The 22871-nt window shown below is 36.0% G+C and overlaps 1 protein-coding gene across 1 annotated transcript in view; it reads left to right on the forward strand.

The window, feature by feature from the left end:
* The window catches only part of AP3B1 (adaptor related protein complex 3 subunit beta 1), a 139670-nt gene that overhangs the window by 31639 nt on the left and 85160 nt on the right, over window positions 1-22871 (forward strand). The window contains exons 7-12 of the mRNA XM_031062180.1: window positions 10428-10589; window positions 12779-12876; window positions 15529-15583; window positions 15663-15734; window positions 18145-18207; window positions 19056-19188. Of these exons, the coding sequence (XP_030918040.1) occupies window positions 10428-10589; window positions 12779-12876; window positions 15529-15583; window positions 15663-15734; window positions 18145-18207; window positions 19056-19188 (583 nt within the window). The remainder of the gene's footprint in view (window positions 1-10427; window positions 10590-12778; window positions 12877-15528; window positions 15584-15662; window positions 15735-18144; window positions 18208-19055; window positions 19189-22871) is intronic.

A 22871-nucleotide genomic window follows, 5' to 3' on the forward strand; every position in this document is an offset into this window, starting at 1 on the left:
GTGCGGGGGTAACTGAGGCTTGAATTAAAGCAGCATATCTGTTTATCAATAGAATACATACACCACCAGTTGTTAGTGTGAGAATACCACTCATGTAAATCAGCAGATGTTTTAAGATGCTTTCAGCTTCTTTGCTTACTTAGGCATTGCATACTTATTTATAGTGAAGGGGAAAAAAAATCTGTAATGCAGGATTTAATGGCTATTGATGATGTTTAGATGAATATGTCAGACTCTCTGGTAAGGGTAGCAAACTGACACCTTTCAGACTGCCAATCTAAATACAAGTACAGTTATCACGTTATCATTCTTCAACAATTTAGGATTATTTTGTGTTTTAAAAATTTGAGTATCCTAATTAACATATTGAGCTATGTTGTAGTCCTGATATCATTTAAATATTGGAAAACATTTTAGTAGCTGTAAACAATCCTGAAGCTACATGAAAACGAAAAAAAATGTTTGAATATGTTTTCATGTATGGGAAATGTTCTCACTGACTTTACCTTTTAGAATCATGTATCTTTTTCTGAGAGGAAAGACAGTTGAGTTGCTTTAAGACGTATACATGGTGATGTAAGTGGAGTGCGTACTCAGAACAGTAGCAAAGGAGAAATGCAGTGGTGGCTAACAGCTGGCCTGGAGGCCTCACAGTCATGGATAACCCTGATTAGTGCTCAGCCAGTCTTGGCCATTAGGGATGCAGACAGCTGTTGGCCAGTTAGCTGGCTGGCAGCCAAATTCAGCTGGTCAGGACAAGCTGGGCAGGCTTTTGAGGGCTGCATAAAGGGAACCGCGCTCTGTAAAATTTGCTATTGCCTCATGAGCCTTGAGTGTCGTGTCGTGTGTCTGTCTCGACTACAACAGAGCACTGGGAGCAGTTGCAGCTCTGTACAAGAACTGCAGCATGAGTGATGTGGAGTTCTGAAGCTCTGGAATCATCCCTGTCCTTGCATACCCTGTCTATAAGTCATGAGATGTGGTGACTACTAATTCTAGAGCATGTAGTACCCTTCTCCTGGTTGCAGTCCCAAACTAACAAACAATTAACTGGTTTTCTTTGTGGTTCACTTACTTTACAGCACTGTGGAAGAATATTTTTGCTTGGCAGTTGGTTCACATTTGCTTGCTATCTTGATGTCTTATACTGCCTTTTCAGATACATAAATTGATATTAAATTTTAACCTGAAAAACAGGTCAAACATTTAACCAAACATCTGAATAAAAATTCCAAATTCCACTTTAATTTTTGTATTTGAGAGTAAAAAGAAGTGAACTTTTAGATAGAAGCAAATGCTGTGCTTTTTCTTCCCTTCACCTTTCCTCCTTCTTAGGTTGATTCTGCAATGTTTAATTTATCCCTTCCTGTTCATTCTTGTACTTTCTTCCTCTTTTCTTGTGCACTAAATATTTTTTCTGTTCTTTGCTTTGCGTCTGTTGGTCTTTTCATTGTCATTGTGCCTTTTCCCCAAAGGGAGGAAGGGCTTTTTCCTTGGTAAGACTAAGCTGTTTTATGTCTCACTTCTGTTTTGAGTATGAAATAGTTTTGAATAAATGAAAGTGATCTAAAAATGATAATGTATTGTTTTGGTTCTATCTGCAAGTGTCACAAGACTATTACAACGCCAGTTGCACATTTGAGGTTGCTGAAGAAAGATGTTCATTACTGCAGCATATTTAAGTCTTAGCCGCTCTTTTTAGATGCCAGTCCTAGGCTTAATTGCTACTTCTTAGAGAAATGAGAATGAGCACTCCTTCAGTTTTCACATAAGTTTGCTATGAAATTACTTAGCAGAGATGTTACTGTAGTTATGATATACTGGCAAAAAATTAATGTTCAATGGTCCTTAGACCCCTGCTTCCATGCATGTGATGCTCTTGTCTCAGAGGTGTACTATAAAATTTTTGTGAATATGGATCTTCTTAAGGATGTTTATGGTTTTTTTTTTTTTTAGTTTTCATTAAGCTTTTATTCCATTACCTTTTCAAGTTTATATTTGGAAATTATGTTATTAGCTAAGTGAGTTTTTAAAAGCCTCTGCAAGGCTGAGTTGAAGTATTTTAAGAGTTTTTCAGGTAATGAATGTGTTTACATACTCATATTGTTTCAAAAAATTGTGGGGCTTTTATTAGAATGAAGTAAACATGCTCATCTGAACTGGGATTATACAGAGTATTGTATACATTATAATATTATTAGTAAACTACAAATAAAACTTGATTTTTATATTGTTGACCATGTAACTTTTATATATGCTGAGGGAAACTAAGAATGATGTAAATGAAAATACTTTTAATGTTAAATTTCACCTGCCTTAGTTTGACTGAGTAGGTATCTTAGTTCCTTTGTGTAGCTTAAGTATCAAAACTCACTATTTTTAAAAATAGGAAGGTTTTTGTAGAGAAAATTTTTTTGAATTGCAAATTAAATTTTCTGAAACTAGTAGAATTTTATTGTGTGTCCTTAGCTGCAATAAAATTTAGCTTTTCTTAAGAAATATAAAAATGTTTTGCTGGGTATGAAATACAGAACTCCAGAGGTTAATATCACAAGGTAAGCTGGCTTGAAATACAAGTCCGTTTAGTGAAAAAGGCCTTGAAGTTGCCCATGGAATTTCCATTAATACTTCAATTTTTATTAACTGAAAGCATGTTTATCTCTTTGTATAACTCAACTCTTAAAATCCACAAATGTGTGGAATCCACAAAAGCATGCAAATCTCTTATCAAAACCTCAAAAGTAAAGTTAAAGTTTCCATTGTACTTTACTGGAATTATATTGTATCTTCTATGTAATTGTGTTAATATATTACATTTTCTGTACAATTCTATTACAGTAGTTTGAATAGAGTTGTAATCTATAAAGTGGTCCTTGAAAGAGGGTACTGTTTTAAGTTCAAGTCTGTTTCAGTGGCTTCAGATCTGCATAATTCTACAAGTCCAGCTGAATCCTTAGGTTTTACTTCTGACCTCTTTATCCAAATGGTAATTAATAGATTGTAGTTATAATTGAAGTAAAAATTATAATGTATAAGGAAATCAGAGTAATATAACTGTGATCTTGCAGTCTGTATTGATTCTTCATTCTATTGTTCACCTAAGTGAAAATGCTTTTAGGCTTGCATAGGAAGGAGCAACAGGACAGAATGCAATGTTAGGTAATGTGGTAATTTTGTATTGATATTTTGTATATATAATATAGGCTGTGTGTTATTATTTATATTGTGCACTTCTTGATCATTGATTTCTGGAGGTCCAATGACTGGCTGTTTGTTCAGGAAGCCTTCTTACAAATTTCTTCCTTGATAAAAGATATGTCATATCCCAGACCACTAGTTCATTACCTGAATATTTTTATATTCTGTGAGGTAGAAGTGATAAGTTAAGTTTCTAAAATTCTTATTCACTTTTAAGTAACTTTGTTGCTGAAAGTTGTAAATGCATTGTGTCCAAGACCACACAGAACACACTGTTCTGGTCTAGTGAAAGCAAAGACATTAGCTTTCTGTCCATTCAGGAATAGGCATGGTTTGTAATCATTTCTGTAACATCCTGCATCCTGGTTCTGTGACTCGGTGTTTCTTATTTGTCTTGTAATCCCCAGCCTGTTCCTTTCCAATGGTTCTTAACACATAAGCATCAGGAGTTTGTTTGGTGTTGAAAATTGTTTTCTTTCAATGTAACAAGAAAATATTTCAGTAACTATTTTTAAACAGGAAAATATTTTGAGTATTACTGGATAGTTTTGTCCTATGGAAGGGTAAGTATCTGAAAATTTTAACCTTTAGACAGACTAGGATATGATAATTCTGTAATATGTCTGGGTGTCCAGTGTTGTTCAAAATGCTACAAGATGCCCTTGTCTTTAATTGTCTTCAGATGTCTTCAGTTTTTAAGGGTTTCCTGTAGGCTCCATACTTTCAGAGTCTTCCCAGATCCATGCAGATTTTTTTTCATGTTCAAGGGAGCATAAAGTGGCACTAGAGGCTTACACTTAGGCATTTGAAATACTTCCCTACTTCTACAGGGACATCAGAGTCGTTACTATGTTCTGTCAGGCCATTCACAGTAGCACAAGTCTTTATCGTGCAACTGGTTATAAATTGCAGCTTACCTCAGAATGAGTCAGTATACTTTTTGCTGGCTGTTTAGTACTTGAAAGAAAACTATTACTTATGGAGCAGAGGATCTGGTCCCTTTATTCTTTATCTCTTCAACTCCTTTTGGCTTAATAAGCCAAACTTACCAAACTTTGCTTGTGCCTTCTAAAGCCTCTCTCCGGCCAGGCTGCAAATTATGTTGGTTACACTTTACTTTCTCTACTGTCTCAAGTGTTTTTATCATGTGAGGTTCTGCCTTTTTTTAAGAACTCTTAACAATTCTTGTCAGCCTTTATATCTGCTGAGAAATCTGAATCATATTCAAGGTTTTGCTGTTGTGGAGAAGATGAATACTTCTACTAGCATGTGTCTGTTAACAAGTGTGATTGGTTGAGGTCTGGTCTTCTGTCAGAAACTTCTCACAGCTAATCTACTGAGCAGCAACAGGTCTGTTCTGGTGTTCTGAAACTCATCTATAAAGCATGTGGAAGGATTTAGGTAGGCATGTTCATGTACAGCATGAAAATTTCAGCTCTATCTTATGTAATGCATTAATGCTTTAAGTAGCAAACCATTCATAGATTATCCTCCATTTTCCCTTTTCAAGGAAACTGTTTTTCATTCAGCAGGTGAATACTAATCTTGGTGGAGTAAAGTAGTTTGTGGTACTGCAGTCAGTCACCAAATAGTGACTAGTACCAAAATTATTCTTACTTTCAAAATCTAGCTTATCCAAAACTCACTTAAGAACAGTTCTTGGAAATATTAGAAAGGTCTCTGGCAGATAGTGATAATCTTGTTTGCCAAAGATTTTGCTACAGGCATGAAAAGAAAGCTGTGATATTTCCATATGAAACTGAGGAAAGAAAATGAAATTTGTAGCTTCAAATCATTTATACCTAACGAAGGAATGCAAATATTTGAATCATTTTTTCAATACAAGCTGGAGTTAAGGCTGGCAAAGTGGGAAAATACTTTATATTCATGCTTTGGATATTATTGAAGCTTTTTTTTAACTCAGTAGGTGGATGTGTGAAGCTCTGTTTGGAGGTAATTGTAGTATTCACATAATACTACACAATGTAATATTTTACCCTAAATGGAAGTCACATTCTCAACTTTTATGCCATATTAAATGTGACTTCTAGCAAAATCTCAGTTAAATGTTAGCAAATTCCATTAGCCTTTTTTTAAAGTCACTAAGTAAATGAGCTATCTGTCTGATTCTTCATTTAAACTGTTAATACTTTATGAAGATGTCCCTAAATTGTATGTCTGGAATAACGTAAAAAAGAATTGTGCATGTTCTTCCACACTAAAATACTCACTTCTCTGCTGTGAATAAATCATAGTAGATGGGCAATGCACAGATTCTACTTGCAAATTGTAGTCTGGAATACTGTGGTCTCAGTTTTTAATCATTTTATTCTCCCAGTGTTCTGAACTTTTTAGTCATTTTGCAATTTAGAAAAGCTATTAACTGCACAATTAAATCATGTGCTACTACAAACAGTTAAGTGTATTTAATGTGGTTTAACTAAAAAGTACCACTCTTCTGTTCTGTTCTCCCTTTACTACCAATGCTTTTGAAAATCCAATAGTTCTAATGATCCTATGACCATGGGGTTAGACAGATCATTTTACTGGTCTTGGTGAAAATAAAACGTCCTTTCAAAAAAGCACACAAAACAATAAACTTACGTTGATTAGTCTTAAATCAACTGTGAAACTGCATCTAAAGGGATTAAAATGACAACAGAAAGCATTGGAACATTTGAATCTACTCCCAGAACACTCATGCTATCTCTCTATTGTCAAAAAGGATTAGAGGATTGCTTTTATTTCTGATAAAGCTGCTAATATGTACTGGTTAGCATCAGTCTGAGTTCTAATTAGACATCTGTGAAAGTAAAATTTGTGTGTTGCCCATATTTAGCATTTCTTCAGGGATGTGTGAAGAAGCATATTCCTCAGTCTAGTGTAGTGCGCTATAGACAGTGAAGATTGGAGAATAAGTGCGTAGGAAATCATCTGTCAGTTGATGATTCAATAGTTAATTACTTAGCTAAAGAGTTAAATTAATAGTAAAACCAGACTTTCATCTTCCAGTGTAAGAATCTTACTTTCAGTCCTCTGCTGGCAGGAAAAAATATTAATGTTAATAGTATTTATATCTCCATTATAGCCTACCCGTGCCTGCTTTTTCTGATTGAAATTCAAGATGTAGGCCTAGTATCAGTGTAATGCCACTCAGGTTGCTTTTCTTCTCCAGAACACCATAGTACTATTGTTGAGCATGGAGGTGCTTTCTAAGATCTCTGCACAAAGCTTTCCCCTTTTGTTAGAACCAAGAGGCTTTGCTTGTGCTTGCCCCGCTGAAACTGGTTCTCTGCCACGTCAGAAAAGAATTACTGCTTGTCCCAATCTCTTTCTTTAGTACAGGCTTCAGTACTTGTACTGCAAGGTTTATCTGGAGACAGAGCAACAATTCAGCTAGATGTCTTTCAGATGAGGTTTCAGCTTGGTGGTCTGAAATTTTGGCAGTAATTTATTGTGTCTGAGTTCAGTTTCAGATTTTCTGCCTAGGCTTGGAATGAGTGAAGAGAATCCTAGAATTGTGTTCTGTCTAGAAATAAGCTATGCAATGATAGCAGAAATTACAAGAATAACCTAGTGCATGTCAAAACAGACTTGCTTAGTCAGGTAAATGCAGACTTCTGAGCTAGTTGGAAGAGGAAGATGAAAGAAATGTTGAAGAGGCAGATAAAATAGTCTGTGAGCAGGTGAGATGTCTCACAGTTGGTAGTCTTCATTCTCAATTTACCAGATGCCTGCTGAAAATACAGTACAGTGGAGGAGGTTCCAGGAGGTTCCAGGAAGATAACGCCCTGGCGCAGCTGGTCAGGATGTCAACAAGGTAGGGCCCCCTACTGGAACTGTTGTTTGTGAGCAGAGGAGGACTGGTGGGTTATGGAATACGATGGTTGGAGGCTCTCTGGGCCACTGTGATGGCAAAATGACAGAGCTTTTCATTGTCAGAGAAGTAGGAAGGTGCTCCAGCAAAACTGCAGGAGGAAATAAGTATTAAGGATACGGAAAAGACTGAGGTGCCTTTTCTGAAGTGAAAAGGGCAATAATTGTAAAACCAATTGTTCTTGAAGTACCCAGCTCCTGATCTGTAAGACAGAGAGGATGAGGAGGAGGTTGAAGCCCCCATGATCCAATGGGAAATAGTGTGCTACACCACTTACACACTCACACACACACACACACACACACAAGTCTGTGGGTTACATAGCATCCATCCACGGGTACTGAAGAAGCCAGAGCCTGAGCCACATTCCATCATTTAACAACAGTCCTGGTTAACCATGAAGATCCCAGTTCACTGGAGGTTGGCAAGTATGACACCCATCTACACAGAGGTTTCAAGGGAGGATCTGGAGAACTGCCAGGCTTGTCAGCTTGACCGCAGTGGTAAGCGAGATATGGATGGAGCAGGTCATCCTGAGGGCTGTTACGTGGCACATGCGGGACAACCTGAGGATCAGGCCTAGCCAGTGTGGGTTTGTGAAAGGCAGGTCCTGCTTGACAAACTTAAGCTCCTAGTATAATAGGGTAGCCCACTTAGTAGATGAGGGAAGGGCTGCAAATGTTGTCAAACTGGACTTCAGTAAAGCCTTTGAAAATATTTCCACTGCATTATCCTGGAGAAACTGGCAGCCTGTGGCTTGGATGCACGTATGCTTTGCTGGTTAAAAGAGTTGCTGAATGGCCACTCAGAGAGGAGTGGTGGTGTATGGAGTTATATCCAGCTGGTGGCTGGTCACTTGTGCTATTCCATAGGGCTCACTACTGGGACCAGTCTTGTTTAATGCCCTCATTGATGACTCATGATGAAGGGCATTGAGTGCACCCTCAGGCGCTTTGCAAGTGTCACCAAGCTGGGTGGGAGTGCTGCTCTGCTGGAGGGCAGGAAGGCTCTGTAGAGGGATCTGGACAGGCTGGATCATGGCTGAGGCCCATGGTGTGAGGTTCAACAAGGCCCAGTGCTGGGTCCTGCCCTTGGGTCACACCAACCCCAGGCAGCTCCACAGGCTGGGGCAGAGTGGCTGGAAAGGACCTGGGGGTGCTGGTGACAGCAGCTGGACATGAGCCAGGCTGTGCCCAGGTGGCCAAGAAGGCCAATGGCATCCTGGCCTGGATCAGTAATGGTGTGGCCAGCAGGAGCAGGGCAGGAATTGTGCCTCTGTGCTGGGCATTGGTGAGGCCACACCTGGAATCCTGTGTCCAGCTCTGGGCCCCTTATGATAGAAAAGACATTGAAGTCCTGGAATGAGTCCAGGAAAGGACAGTGGAGCTGGTGAAGAGTGTTGAGCATGACTCCTGTGAGGAGTGACTGGAAGAAAAGGAGGCTCAGTGGTGACCTTATCACTCTTAGCAATAACCTGAAAGGAGGTTGTAGCTGGGTCAGGGTCAAGTGACATGACAAGAGGATATGGCCTCAAGATGCACCAGGGGAGATTATATTGGAAAGAATTTTTTCAGTGAGGGTTGTCAAGCCCTGGAATGGGCTGCCTGGGCAAGGGGTAGAGTCAGCACCCCAAGAGATATTTAAAGGACTTGTAGACATGGCGCTTGAGGACATGATTTAGTGATGGACTTAGCAGTGCTGGGTTAACAATTGGACTATATGAGCTGAAAGGTCTTTTCCAACCCAAATAATACTATGATTCTGAACTTACACTTGTACAATTTTGGCATTGAATATAGTTAGTAGGTCAGCTTGAGGCTTTAAGGGGTTTTTTGTGATTGAGTGTTTTCACATTGTCTGGTAACTTTTCTCTGTGTGTGGGATGATTAATAGAATTTGAAATAACAATTCTTGTACACCAAGGAGTTGCAGGTTTTTAGCCTAGTCTTCTGACTCTTGCATAATACTTTGCTTTCCTATCCATCACAATGTGCAAATCATGCAGATCACATGTCCTGTTTGTCTTAGTGAGTCCTTTTGACTACAGATTCTAAATAAATAGGAGTTCATCAGTTGATTTTGATGAATTTCAGTTCATTAAAATAATTTCCCTGGGTATTGTCATCATCCTTTGTCTGGAACATAATTATTTTCTACCAGATCTTAGCAGATCTGAGAAAAGAGTAGTATTTTAAAATTACAATAAAATACATGATTATGAAAAGATCATTAAATACTTCTGCTGTTGGGGTATGAAGAAGGCCCTTAATCAGATTTAAAATAAAAGTGTTTTCATAAGAGGCATATGCTGCTTTTTATTGGAACTCTGCTGCTCCAAGTATGTTCCAAACAAAAATTCTTTAAAAAAAAAAGTGAGAAATGTGAAAGCTCAAGCTGTTTCTTTTTAACAGTTATTAATGAGTTAAATACTTTTTCAAACTCAATATTCCTGTTGAATTCAATAGTACTGATCTGCGTGCCTGTTAGCAGTCAAGGCGAGGATATTGAAGACTGAATCAATGAAGATTGAATTATCCTCCTCCTGTTAGAGGAAGCTTCTTCAGTGCAGGTTGTAATGCACTGGGATTGGGAAATTTCCTTTCCCATTGCCTGTCCTGTAGGCAAGGGAGGAATTCAGTTACCACTGGACTTGATATAGCATCCTGAGTTTATAGTTTAGAATGTGACTGCCACAAAGAATTGTGGGAAGAGAAGTAAGGAAATTAAAGTACTTCAGTTGGTCTTGCATAAAATATCTCAGTTTGCTAGGCATCCTGTAAAACACTGAGAGCAAAATTGGCATAAATTTTGCTCATATTTCTTCTTTTTAAAAAAATTTCAGTGTCCGTCCAAATTGTAATAACCATCAGAATAAAATGATGGTTTTAATTCATTGTCACTTCTTTCCTCCGTCCCCCATCCACCTACCTCTGCTAAAGACATTTTTATGGATTCTTTCACTACACCTGAATTTTGACCCAGGCATGCAGCCTTTCCAAGTTTTCTGAGGACCTATATATTATTTTAATTTCAAGTTATTTTCTAGAAATGCCAATTTTGGATCATAGGCTTTAAGTCCAAAAAATACCTAAAATAGTTTGTTGAATAATAATAAAGAGATTTCATATGTCAGTACAACTTATTTCTGAGGAAATTTTGCTTATATTGTTAATGTGTTTTTCATGTCAGTGCATGTACTGTTTAGAGCAAATGGGTAGAAAAGCCAAAAGCTATTTTTAAAAAACATATATAAATATTGCATGAAACTGTGATGCTGTACGTTACTTCCTTAATGAATAAAACCTGGTGATTCAAATATTATGTATGTCCTTGTCATCCTGTCTTTTGATAGGTTGATGAAGTGGTGGATGAATACAGTGAAAATAATTTCTATGAATCTGATGAAGAACAGAAAGAGAAGGATCAGAAATTGAAAACCACCTATACTATGGACCCGGATCACAGGCTGCTGTTACGAAATACAAAGCCCCTGCTTCAGAGCCGAAATGCTGCTGTATGACAAATTCCTTTTTAATTAAAATGTTAAATCACAAATAATCTAATTTTTAAAAAATTTAAAAGATTTAAGAGTAAAATCTACACCTCTTTAAAACTGATGAAAATACTCTTTAGTAACTCTAGAAGTGTGATGGATCTATTTTGAATTTAACTTAGATTGTAAGTGAAACACCTAAACTGATTGTGGTATGTGCTGCAAATAATACAAACAAAATACTGGAAAATGTATGAAAGCATGTGAATCCAACTTACATAGCACGTGATGACTCTACCAGAGGTAGCTCTTGATAATAAAATTCTCAACAATTAGGGTGGCACAAACTGGTACAGTTTATTGGTACAGTTTTTTAGAACAGATCTACAAAGAAAATCATACTTGTTATTGATTCATTGATTTGTTCTTTCTTTTGAGTCTCACATTTTAAAAGTAGACCACATTTCTAGGGCTGTTGCCCCGGCAGGGTTCCAGGATAGATACAACATTATAAGTATGGTATGCTAGATTCTTTCCATGAGATTTTAAAATACAGTTAACTTCTTAGAACGAGAAAAAGCCATGCTCACGGTGAATCATTGTGATGTTAATCAGATCACAGAATATTAACTTTCTAACCTGAGATTGTCATGTTAATTAGGACTAGATGTCTTTTGAGAGAAGTCTTCCAATGATAATGAATATTCATCTCACTGCAAAAACAGTTAGTCCACCATGATTAAGTCACCTTGCTACCTATTCTTAATAAGCTAAATAGATGAGGTTATAGTTGTCCATTGAAACATACTTTGATATTCTAACTCATGAGTCTGACTCTTCTCAAAATCATTTATGATCTGCCAGGCCAGCAGACTTTGGAAACAAGTTGATTAAATTTTTACAGCTTTTTGCTAAAAATCACTGTTCAATGTCTGTGATATTTCTTAACTTCATGCAAAGAACAAGTGGGTTTGATATGTTTGCCATCCCACTTGACTAAGGGATTCAGTTAGTTATTACCCTCGTTCCATAAATAATTTTCTTTATTAAATATGAGTGTGAAAATACTGATTCTCACACTTATGATCTTTAACTTTGTGATGTAAAGTTAACTGAGATGTTAAAGTGCATAATTTTGGAAGATATTATCAAAATTATGATACTTTGAATTGCTATTACGGGGTTATTCATACTATTCACAGAATTTACCTACAATTAGTTTAATTAGTGGCTTTCCATATGACCTTATGTTTTTTGTCACCAGTAAAAGATACTTGTGGTATATTGCTAAAAAACCTTAGTTATTTCCTGGCTTTAGATGATTTTAATTGCTTTTTATTGTTGAATAATAATTTTTCTTTCATTGGTACTAGGATTTAAGATACCAAGTGAAGTGTTACTATGAGGGCTTTACTTGAAGTCTCTGTGATTTGTTTTATTTGTATTTATTTGTTTTATTTGTTTCTTTGTTTTATATTTTGTTTTGTTCTCTGTTCTATTTGAAACAGAGAGTTGATCATGACACTGGTATAGGAAAGGTTCTGACATGACACTCACTAGCATAAAGGTCATATTTTGTCTTTTATTTATGAGACAATCTGAGAAGAAAAAACAGTTTTAAGTTGCTTATGTCTTCAGTCTTCTGAATTTTGTTAGCCTGGATATTGGTATACACCCCTGTAGCTTTTACTTTCTGTTGGATTTGATACTTTAAAATTTTCCAGCAAAGACAGCTGTTGTTTTATAAATTGCATAATAGAATAACAGGATGAAAGGTTTCGAGTGGAAACTAGATAAAAGGTGATACTGAACCTGTAGTAATAAAGCAAAAGCGCGTTAGAAAAACTTGTAAAGAATATTTCTTCATTACTTTGTGCAGCTGATGTTAGCAATACTGATTTATCAAGGACGGTGTCACTATGTTTGTGATTTAAATTACCTAATACTTTTTCTCTTTCACCCTATTTCTATGACCTTCTATTTATTATAGCATACAGTAAATACTGGGAGGAAGTAAAGGTACTTAATTTGTAAAAATACATTTATTCCAGTGTTCTTCCTCAGTCTACTTTGCTGATTTCAAAGACCACAGGTGTGCGCTTTGTTTTCTGAAGGAGAGTGAGCTGGTAGTCCTGCAGGTCTGAAGCAAATGTGGTAGATACGAGTGATGATTTGAAGTTGACATGCTGCTCTGAATGTTCTTCCTTTAGGTGGTAATGGCAGTTGCACAGCTTTACTGGCATTTGGCACCAAAATCTGAAGCTGGTATTGTTTCTAAGTCATTGGTGCGTTTACTCCGTAGTAACAGGTATGTCAAGTGCGTACTTCACATCACTGTGTGTACTTTTTTGAGCATATTTGTTTGGCTTATAACTAGCCATGACTATAGTTATGGCTTATAACTAGCTGTAGTTATAAGAATGTAACTATTACAAAATTAATTTGGTTTTGAAATTGTTCTGTAATACTCACTTTCAGCAAATGAGGATCACTAAAAGTCATTCCCTCATTTTTGATATCCTGTCCAGGGATCATTGGTTATTGTGTTTCATTCATATAATTTTTGTTTTAACAAGAACATGACTGCCTAGTTAGTATTTAAATGGAGTCAGTACTAAACTGGTTTGTTTGATATCTTGATGTTTTTTAAATTATTGTAAATTTAGTTACTGTCTTGCTAAGCAAAATAAGTCTTCTGATGAATACTTTATTTTCCTGCACTGTAACACAAATCTCAAAATGGGTAAGTTTAGAAGGGATCACTGGATATTGTCTAGTCCAGCTTCCTACTCAGGGAGGGTCTCCTGAAGCATAGTACTCAGGACTGTGTCCAATCAGCTTTTGGGTATCTCAGGGGAAGGAGACAACATATGTGTTAAAATTGATATTGCCACTTGATACTGCTGTATCTTCTCTGTTTCCTTAATCCTTGGATGGTTTTTAAAGAAGTTTGTATTTAATTCAGAACATTCTGTTTTGACTTAATCATCTTCAATAGTATTTTGTCCATTTTTCTATGAAAGGTCTTGTTAGCTCCATTTCATAAGAGTATTGGTGCTATTTTTTCATTTGTATTTCATAGTTTTTGTGTAGTGTGCTAATATTTTCTGCACAGAAGTGTTTTTATTTCCTATTCAGTTTTTAGATTTTGAACTTCCATGTATTTGTATGAAAAGCCTTGTAGGGTTTACGTGAGACAGTATTAATTGTTTTCAGAATAACTTTTTAACTAAAAATGGTATTTTTGGCTGGAACTTTGCTGTGAGAATAATTTACTTTTTAAATCAGTTTTGTCAAACAGACACAAAGGTTTTTAAAAAAACCTCACTTTTGTGTGTCTGGCAAGATTACTCATCCTAGATATACCTTAACTTTTGTCAGTCCTGCCATCAAAGAGCTCCTTCTCTGTAAAAGTTCCGCAGCTCAATATCTATTGTTTAAAAGTTGGTAAAGAAGTAAAATGGGACTTTGTAGAGTATTCAGTCATTTATTTTAGATAAATCCCTATTGTTTTTGTGTTTGGCGTTATAGTACAGTATGCTTCCCATTCTCTTTATGCAAAGATGAGTAAAGTGCCTAAAGCAATTGGCAGATAATGTATAAACTCGTAATCACAGGTTGAAAGGATCATTTGTATGTGGTTTATTGCTTGTTTATGCTCAGGTTTCATTAAAGAAAGGTCACTTCTTTCCTATATCACAACTAGTACCTTAAATAACACTAGTCTTCTGATTTTTCTGTCTTGAATGGCTCTTCTGTTTTCTGTTACCATTCTGGGTGAAACACTTTTGCTTTTAGAACCACTTCGAAATAAGCTTTTACTGTTTGCCCTTGAAGTTATTTGCCTGTGGCCTTCAAATTAATGTCAACTAAGCTAGAATCTAGTTAGGGTGAGGGTGCCTGAAAGAGCATCTCATAGCAATTTCCAGTCTTGTTTCATCATGTGTAGCTGACTATTGCCATACACCTATGTAAGAATTGCATAAAATTGGTTTAAAAGATCTTAAGTACTTCTCTATTATCACTTTTCTTTGTAAGCAACAGCTGTAAGTATCTTAGGGCTGTTAGAGAGTTTTGAGTAAGAGGAGATAATGGGTATTATGATTTCTCATTAAGATGAGATTTGCAGCATGCAAAGATTTGAGCACTAATGGTTCAGAAAAATTGTGTGTAAGTTATTGCTTGGTTTTTAAGCAATTGGTGACACAAAATCTGTACTTTAAAAGCTTCAGACTAGTATCTGAGATTTCTTTTTGCTCACTCATGTTGAGGCTTTTAAACTCATACATTAATGATGAGAATGCCCTCTCCAAACATGTTTAATGTTTTTTTATTATATTATTGTCTATCTCTTGCAAAGTCTATTATGTAAAAGTTTTAGTTTTTTATAGATGTATATATCTGCCAATGTATACTGGCACAGGAGATCGTGGCACATTTTGAGAATTTTCATAAAAATTCTTAAGAGAAAAATGTCATAGCATTTCTTGCTAATTGTGCAGGGATTAACTGTTCTTGTATTTAATGCAGTTATTTCAGCTCTGCAGATGAAACTTGTGTGTTTTTATTCTCAGCTATATCATCCTGAAATATTTCTTTCAAGAAGGTGGATGAAATGTAAGGCTTTTGTAAGCTATTTCCATTATATTAAAATGATAAATGTAGTTCTGGTTTGAATAAATACCCACGGCTTACAAAAGGTACCATTGCACTGACGTCAGTGAGTATTTTTGCATATTGGAGTTTTAAGAAATGGGAGCCTGGTTTCATCATGCGTCTCTCTTCTCTGAATCAAATGATGAAGCTGGCAGTTGGCAATAAGCTTTGCCTTCTGCATGCCAAAGCAAACGGACAACTAACTTGATGTTCAAATAGAATTGAACTTTCTTTGCTGTGTTGAATTATTCTATGTATCAGTAGTTTTGTGGAATGACTCTTTATTTTTCTTTTCACATTCTAGAGAGGTGCAGTATATTGTCCTGCAAAATATTGCCACTATGTCAATTCAGAGAAAGGTATACCCTATTTAGAATTTTTTAAATCACATTGTAAATGAAACACAGGAGAGTTACTTAAATATATTCTGATTTTCAGGGCATGTTTGAACCTTATCTGAAGAGTTTCTATGTTAGATCAACTGATCCAACTATGATCAAAACACTTAAGGTGAGTTTATTAAAGGCAAATTTTCCTATATACTACTTGACTAATCAGTTTGCAACAGAAAGGTAAAATGTTTTTCACTGATATGATGCAGATCTATCTGTACTGTTTCTTTATCTCACTAAGATATATAGAGGTCTTTAGTTAAGTCCACAAGGGGCCTTCAGGCTTGTCAGGCTATCTGAAAGTTCCTGATACTGTGTTGAAGGTGGAACAGCCGGCTGTATTTTCCCCTAGAGCTTTTAGGACCTTTCAGTGATAGAAAGCATTATATGTTTTTTCAACCAGGTATTCTAACATTGAGAGTTTGACGATTTCATGGGAGGAAAAGAGTCTTTAATACTGTTAGCTTAAAAAGAGTTTAAATCTCTTCCTCTGTACAAAATGGGGCAGTGCTTGAGTCCCAAATTCTCTTTGAAGTCAGCATTTGACAGGGGAAGTACTTTAGGTTTTCCTCAAGGCCATATCTCCATGCATGTTTCCAGCTGTTGTCTTGTTTTCTCTGTAGTAATGCTTTAACAAATGTGAAATCCTTGACAAAACAATGGGTAAAAAAGTGTCTACTATTATGTGCCTTTTCTCTTGTTTTGATTTAGATTGTCATAGGCACTTGTGTTTAGGAGTGGAAGGTAGTTTTCTGAAAGAAACATTTTTTTTTCCTTATCTTCGTTTTATGTGCATATTGCACTTATATATTCAAGAGTAGTACAAGATGGCTATGCCAAAACTATCCTGTTTAGATACAAAATAAATATATTTTTGTATTTTATACCCACAATAACACTTAAGTAAATTTGAGGCAGTTGGAAGCAAAAAGATATTCTCTACATTTTAGGAATATTGTGGGGAATGCCTTACTGTTATCCAAGAATAGTCAGTCCAGAAATAATAGAAAGCTGACAAATTTAAATTCCCATATTAATTGATAATACATTGGAGAAGAGGTGAGGAAGTAGAAATTGTGGTTTGTCCTTTCATTGTTTCATTTGTTTCATGATAGCTGAAGAATTTAGAAGACCCTAAACTTTTACATACATAAAAAAATCTTTTTGTTTGCTCCCTGTTCTACTTCTGTAGTTCAAGCCTACCTATTTCAAAATAGAATGGTGAGATCCATGGCTATAATTAATATGTAGGAGCACCCTTGAATTATCTCCTGTGCTGTTTGGATTAACGGTTTTTTTAATTTTCCAACATCAAGTTTGCTTTTTTGATCACTGGTTAGCATTGAGCTTAGCATTGAGCTTTCACAGTAACCTATTTTAATCACAAATTCTCAGTTATAATTAATTGTCATCATCTCAGAGTCTGTAGTTTGCTGAACAGTTAAGGTTTTTTCCCTATTACAAGCATTACTTTGCAGATCTGCGCTGTTTTTTTTTTTTCTGTTTTAATCATCAGTCTTCTATTATTTGGAACTCTTACACAGATTTTCTTAGTCAGCCTTTGTCTTCATATCCCTGAAAACTGTAGCATCAGTTGAAAATTTTGTTGCCTGTCTTCTTACTTTCACAGTTCATATGTGAAAAAGGTCAGTGAAGATATTTGTGATGTTCCATTCATAGCCACCCTATACTATAAAATAATCTCCTTTTCTCTTGCATGCTTCTCTTTTTCATTTATCCTCTTGCTTTCTATGCTATTCAAGATACGTATCTTTCAGAGCCTTTTGTGATGTGTCTTAAGAAATTGTTTTAAAGTAGAGGTGGAATACATAATTTGAGTATCCTTTTCTGGATGTCTCCAAGTCAAAAAATAGCAATATATTTCCGATGCATAACTTCCCTTTGGAGAGACAGGGCTGTGTTTTCGGTTTACTTCATTCAAAGTTGAAACAGCCTGAAAGCATAGCATCTTTAAAATATATGCCAAGTGTTGTATATAATCTTCTTGTTCACCAGGAACAAAGAGGAGGGCTTCCAGGGTATGATGTTGGTGTTGCATAAGATCTGAGGCATCTCATAGATGCGAATGTTTTGTTCCTGAGTTCAAAGCTCTTTTATTACAGTTTATCTGAATATAATGGCCAATTTATATCTCCCCTGATGCAGTTGTGACTTCTGTTATTTCTTCTTACGCTGTTGTGTGGTTCTTATGTGCTAAGGCCTGTTGTGTGGAAAAACTGACTGAAGTAGTTCAAGCCCATTTGATATGCAATGAAACACTAAAGCTCAGGCTCATAAAAAATGCGTCACCGAACCTCAGTCCTGCTTTGTAAACTTTGTAAGTGCTTGCAAGGAAAATATGCCTCCTGAGTGCAGTGCGGGTACCAGTTTCTACTGATATCTGGTATACTCTATTGAATTCTGAGTGGTATTTTTAATATATATTTTATATACAATAAAAGTAGAGTGTACATGTAGTACTGTTAATTTTAACTTTTGACAATATGTCTGGGTTTTTTTTCTTGTAGCTTGAAATAATGACAAATTTAGCAAATGAAGCCAACATATCAACTCTGCTTCGAGAATTTCAGGTTTGTGCAAAAGTGTATTCTTTTTATATTTATGATCTCTTTTTCCATTGTCAGATGTTTCTCCTAGGCTTAAATTTTTCAAGTTTAAGTATTTTTGAGGATGAAATGTTCCAAATATGGAAATTAAAGCATCTCCTACCATAATGGATAAAGGAGCTATTTGTATACAGAAAGGAATCCAAATATTTTGTTTCTCTCTCTTTCCAGCTACCAAAAAAGAAAAGATAAAAAGAGATGAGAAAAACTCAATCATTCTATATTCTTAAACACAAATTCCAGCAACTTGACTGACACTATAAGTCACTGTATGACAGGGTCTTAATTTTAGCAGTATTTGGCCATTAGTATTTGTTGCCAAACCTAATTTCCATAAATCATTTGATGAAATTCTGTTTATTGTCTCCAATATCTTTACGTATCAGCAAGATCTTCTGCCTATATTGTGAAACACTGTCTGTCCTGTCTTTCCTCTTTGCTTGTGACATCTATTTACATTGCTTCAGTTCTCTGGCTGGATTTCTGTGAAAGGTACTGGTTCTCAGGCAGGTAGGTTATTCATAGTTTCACAGATGCTCCTACTTAAATGAACTGAAACCTCTCTGAAGAGAGAGCTCATCAACTCCAGTCTTGCACACAAATGAATGGCTGTTTTTGGGTAACTGCCCCCTGCCCCAAGCTTTCTTGAAATCAGAGGATTTCATGGCCATGTGTGACCAGAGCTTGCAAGAAAATGTCTTCTACAAGTGACAAGGAGGTATTATACAGTATGTTTCCCTCCTGAGAATAATATGGTAAGTCTTTCTTTGGCAAGAGTTATATACTGACTAACAAAAATCCCATTTCTTTAGACTTACGTGAGGAGCCAAGACAAGCAGTTTGCTGCAGCTACGATTCAGGCAATAGGCAGATGCGCTACTAACATCACTGAAGTGACTGACACGTGCCTCAACGGCCTCGTCTGTTTGCTGTCCAACAGGGATGGTAAGCTAAAGTTCTCTTCGTTTTCTGCATAGCTGATAGCATGAAACATTTTCTTAGAGAGAACCACACATTGCTTCAGATCACATCAAGAAGTGAGAGTTAACTTCTGTAAGAATTTGGCTGACAACTAGATAAAAATCTTGCGCTTCCTAAGACTCTGGTATTCACTAAGTAGTTATTTTCTCTTCTGATAGAGAAATTAATTCATTGTGGCCTTCAATTACATGTTTACCTACTTTTTCTTAAAATGCTCTGATTATTAAAGTGTACTGTTTTGATTCTTGTAAATAGCAAATAGTTACAAGCTAAGTTGCATCAAAGCAGTTAGCCTGTAGAGGGTGCTGAAAGCTTGGAATTTTTTTTGTAGTGCATCAATGCCTAAATGAAAACACATATTAAATAGTTTTAGGATAAATGGCCCCAAATTTGGCTTCTTTTTGTACTCTAGCCTTCTGTTATTTTTGGATAGTGAAACAAAGTTTCAGATCATTAGGGAACACAACAAGGAGCAGATAAAGTCAAAGAAGGTATAGCAGCACAGTAAGTTGATATCTAATAATATTGTATTTTCTTACTTGTTACCAATTAATATGTCAGTCTTATTTCATAAGTCAGTAATATGTGTTTATAAATAATGTCAGGAAGGAGCAAAAGCATAATTGTGGAGTGTCCTGAAGTAGTTCAAATAGTTCAAAGAATTTGGCTGATACTGCTCTTGGCTTTGAAAAGGAGCATTAATGCCTCTGTATATCTCCTGGACATAGTTTTCATGGTAATCCCGAGAAGGCTTTTATTCAGGACATTATTTTGGCAGCACATATTTGGCCAGTGACCCACTAATACACATAGAGCTTTCTCTTACTTGTTTTATGAACTGAGTTGTCATTCTCAACCGCCTCATCTTATATCAGAAATTCTTAAGTGGCCTCAGTGTATAGCTTTCTATTTTTAATATGTGTGACTTTCATTTCTTAGTGCTGCAGATCTTATTTCTGTTTAAGCCTTTCTGATTATCAGCTGCATTTAAAATACCTTCCCATATCGTGTTACAAAGCTGTGTCTGCGCAGTGCACCTTCTTGTATTATATTGAGCAACAGCCATAGTAAAAATACAAGCTTCAAAGGTTGTTCTTGGTTTTGCCTGAATCTTCTAGCAGTCTTCCTCCGAGTAGTCTTCCTTCAGCATGTACAAATCTCCATATTTCTTCTGTTTTAAACAAAATAATAAAACTGTCACTCCAGAATACAGACTTTTTTACTTAACAGTCTGTTTTCTTGCTTTGTTTTTGTTTTGCTAAGAAGGAACCAAGATAAGAGGAAGAAGCTTGTTTCCTTTTATCATAGATTGTCAGTTTAATATTTTCTTCAGAGTGATTCAATATGTATATATATATATTTATATACACACATATATGCATGTGTGTGTATACAAAGGTCTGTCTCAACAAGATTCATTTTCATATCTGTTTCTAAGTAGTTGTCTAGCAAATAAAATTATCTTCTTGTGCTTACTGTTCTGAAAGACTGCAAAGGGTATGTTGAGGATCTTTTAAACCTGGCAGCTGGCAAATTGCTTTACCATAGCTGCAGTGTCTTTATTCCTTCTTTCAAGGAATGAATAGAGTGGCATAATTTACATGGTACCTTTCCCCAGGTGGCAGGAAATTACTGATAGTCACAACTTACTGAATGTAAGAGTTTTGGCATGGTAAGGGAATAAAAAAGAGATTTAGCATAGTGGATGAGAATAGCTTTAAGAGTCTTGGTTAGTCTTGCTTTCCCCCAACTTTTACTGTTGAAGCATGCAAGCAATCTTTTTGCTCTGCTACTTCTTTCGTGGTCATTTGAAGCCTGGAAGTAGTCCTGCTGCTTTGTGTAATATGAAGCACAAGCTGGTAGGTCCAGCAGGATCTGAGGTCTGTGACAGCAGAGTCAGCTTTGCTTTCTCTGTACTATTTTCTTATTATGAAGAATTCTGCACTTGAGTGGAGAAGAGAGGTGCTCATACTAATTTTCAGGTGCCATCTGATTCCATGTGCTTGTAACTGTAGATATCACCCAACACTCAGGACATCTTGGCCATATCTTGCACAAGAGCTTTACAGTTAATCATTCTGCAACTTGGGTGATAAGAGGCAAGATCTTTTTCCAGAAACAAGGATATCAAGAACTGCTCTTGAAATTTTCTTTGCTTGCTTAGAAGTAACTTAAAGTCAGGTTTTCCCTTCTCAGAAAAGCTGTGGTATGTAGGGTAAAGAAAAGGACAACATTTGAGCTACAGAAGCACAACAGGATCTAGAAATTTCAGTGATGAGTTGCCTAAGCAGATGATTATCACAAGCTAAACTTGACTGACTCCTGAAGAAAGTGGTTTTGTGAAGCCATGTTGAGGGCTGAGAATTATTTTCCTTCCTCATCTGCTGAAGGGAGGACAAAAAGAAAAGTTGCTTTCTTTCTCTAGTGTGACATTTGGCATTTGATTCGATTCCTTTAAGCAATTGTATTGATAGTTTCAACTGACTGTTTGGCCCATGAAAGTCATTTTAGATGTTAGAGACACATTATAGGAATATAGGGATTATAGGAAGTCTCTTGTCTGACTGTACTGCATGTACTAGAAATCCTGCTGGTTTTTCATAGATAGGCGACTTCCATTTTCGATTGAAAGTTGCATGGTTGTAGAATTTATAGCTAAAACGTTTTTTGCCCTGCAAATCTATATGAAATCATAATTCATAAAATTACTGGAACTGTTTATACGTCTGGTAACTAGTACATATCTCTTCAAATTACTGTTAGAATGGCATTAAAGAAAAGCAACTTGTAGCATGCAGTTTATATCTGATAGTAGGGTTCCTGAGATTTGTTATTGATGTTATAAGGATGGAAAAGTTTACAAGGTAAAAGCTTAAACTTTGGCTAGTTCTGTGAAGCAGAAAGTTAGGTCGTGTGGGTAATTAGCTGTAGTAATTGCCTTTTAGTTTGTTTTTAATCCTAATAGCATTGTTCGTAACCCTAATAACAGAATGGTTTGAGTTAGAAGGGACCTTTAAATTTCATGTATTCTAACCTCCCTGCTATGGACAGTGACACATTGCACAGACCAAGTGGCTTGGAATTCCATCTAACCTGACCTTGAATGTTTTTGCCCACCAAAATGGCATCCTATCTAAAACCAGTTGATGCAGTTCTGCTGCTTTTAGAAAAAGTGGTTATACAAACTATATACTGTGGATAAATTAGTCTTCACTTGTGTGTTTTAGTTGCTGCAAATGTGGGTTAATGGAAGTGAAAGAAAATTTGATGAAACATTAATGATTTCAAATGTTTTATTTCAGAATTCACTTTTTGAATGTTCTCTGGTAATATATTCCATGCTGAGATTTTCTAAGGTTCTATTATAATGCAGCCAAATTCTCAATTTTGGGGAAGTTTTTAATTTAGTTCTGCAGTTTACTGTCTGCTTCATTGTTAAATTTTGCATACGTCATTATTTGACAAACTGGAACGGTGTATGACTTGAGTATTTTTTAAGTTTTTGAGAAGTTGTCAGGCTGCAAGGTCTTCAGAGATTGTCCTGCTTAGTCAATTCCACATCAAAATCCACATCAATTCCACTTCAAAATTATTAGAAGAAACTAAGATTTTTGCTATGACTTGAAAATTGAAACTGCTGGTACCCT

Source organism: Geospiza fortis, unplaced genomic scaffold (genome assembly GCF_000277835.1).
Source record: "Geospiza fortis unplaced genomic scaffold, GeoFor_1.0 scaffold201, whole genome shotgun sequence".
NCBI classification, from domain to species: Eukaryota; Metazoa; Chordata; class Aves; order Passeriformes; family Thraupidae; genus Geospiza; species Geospiza fortis.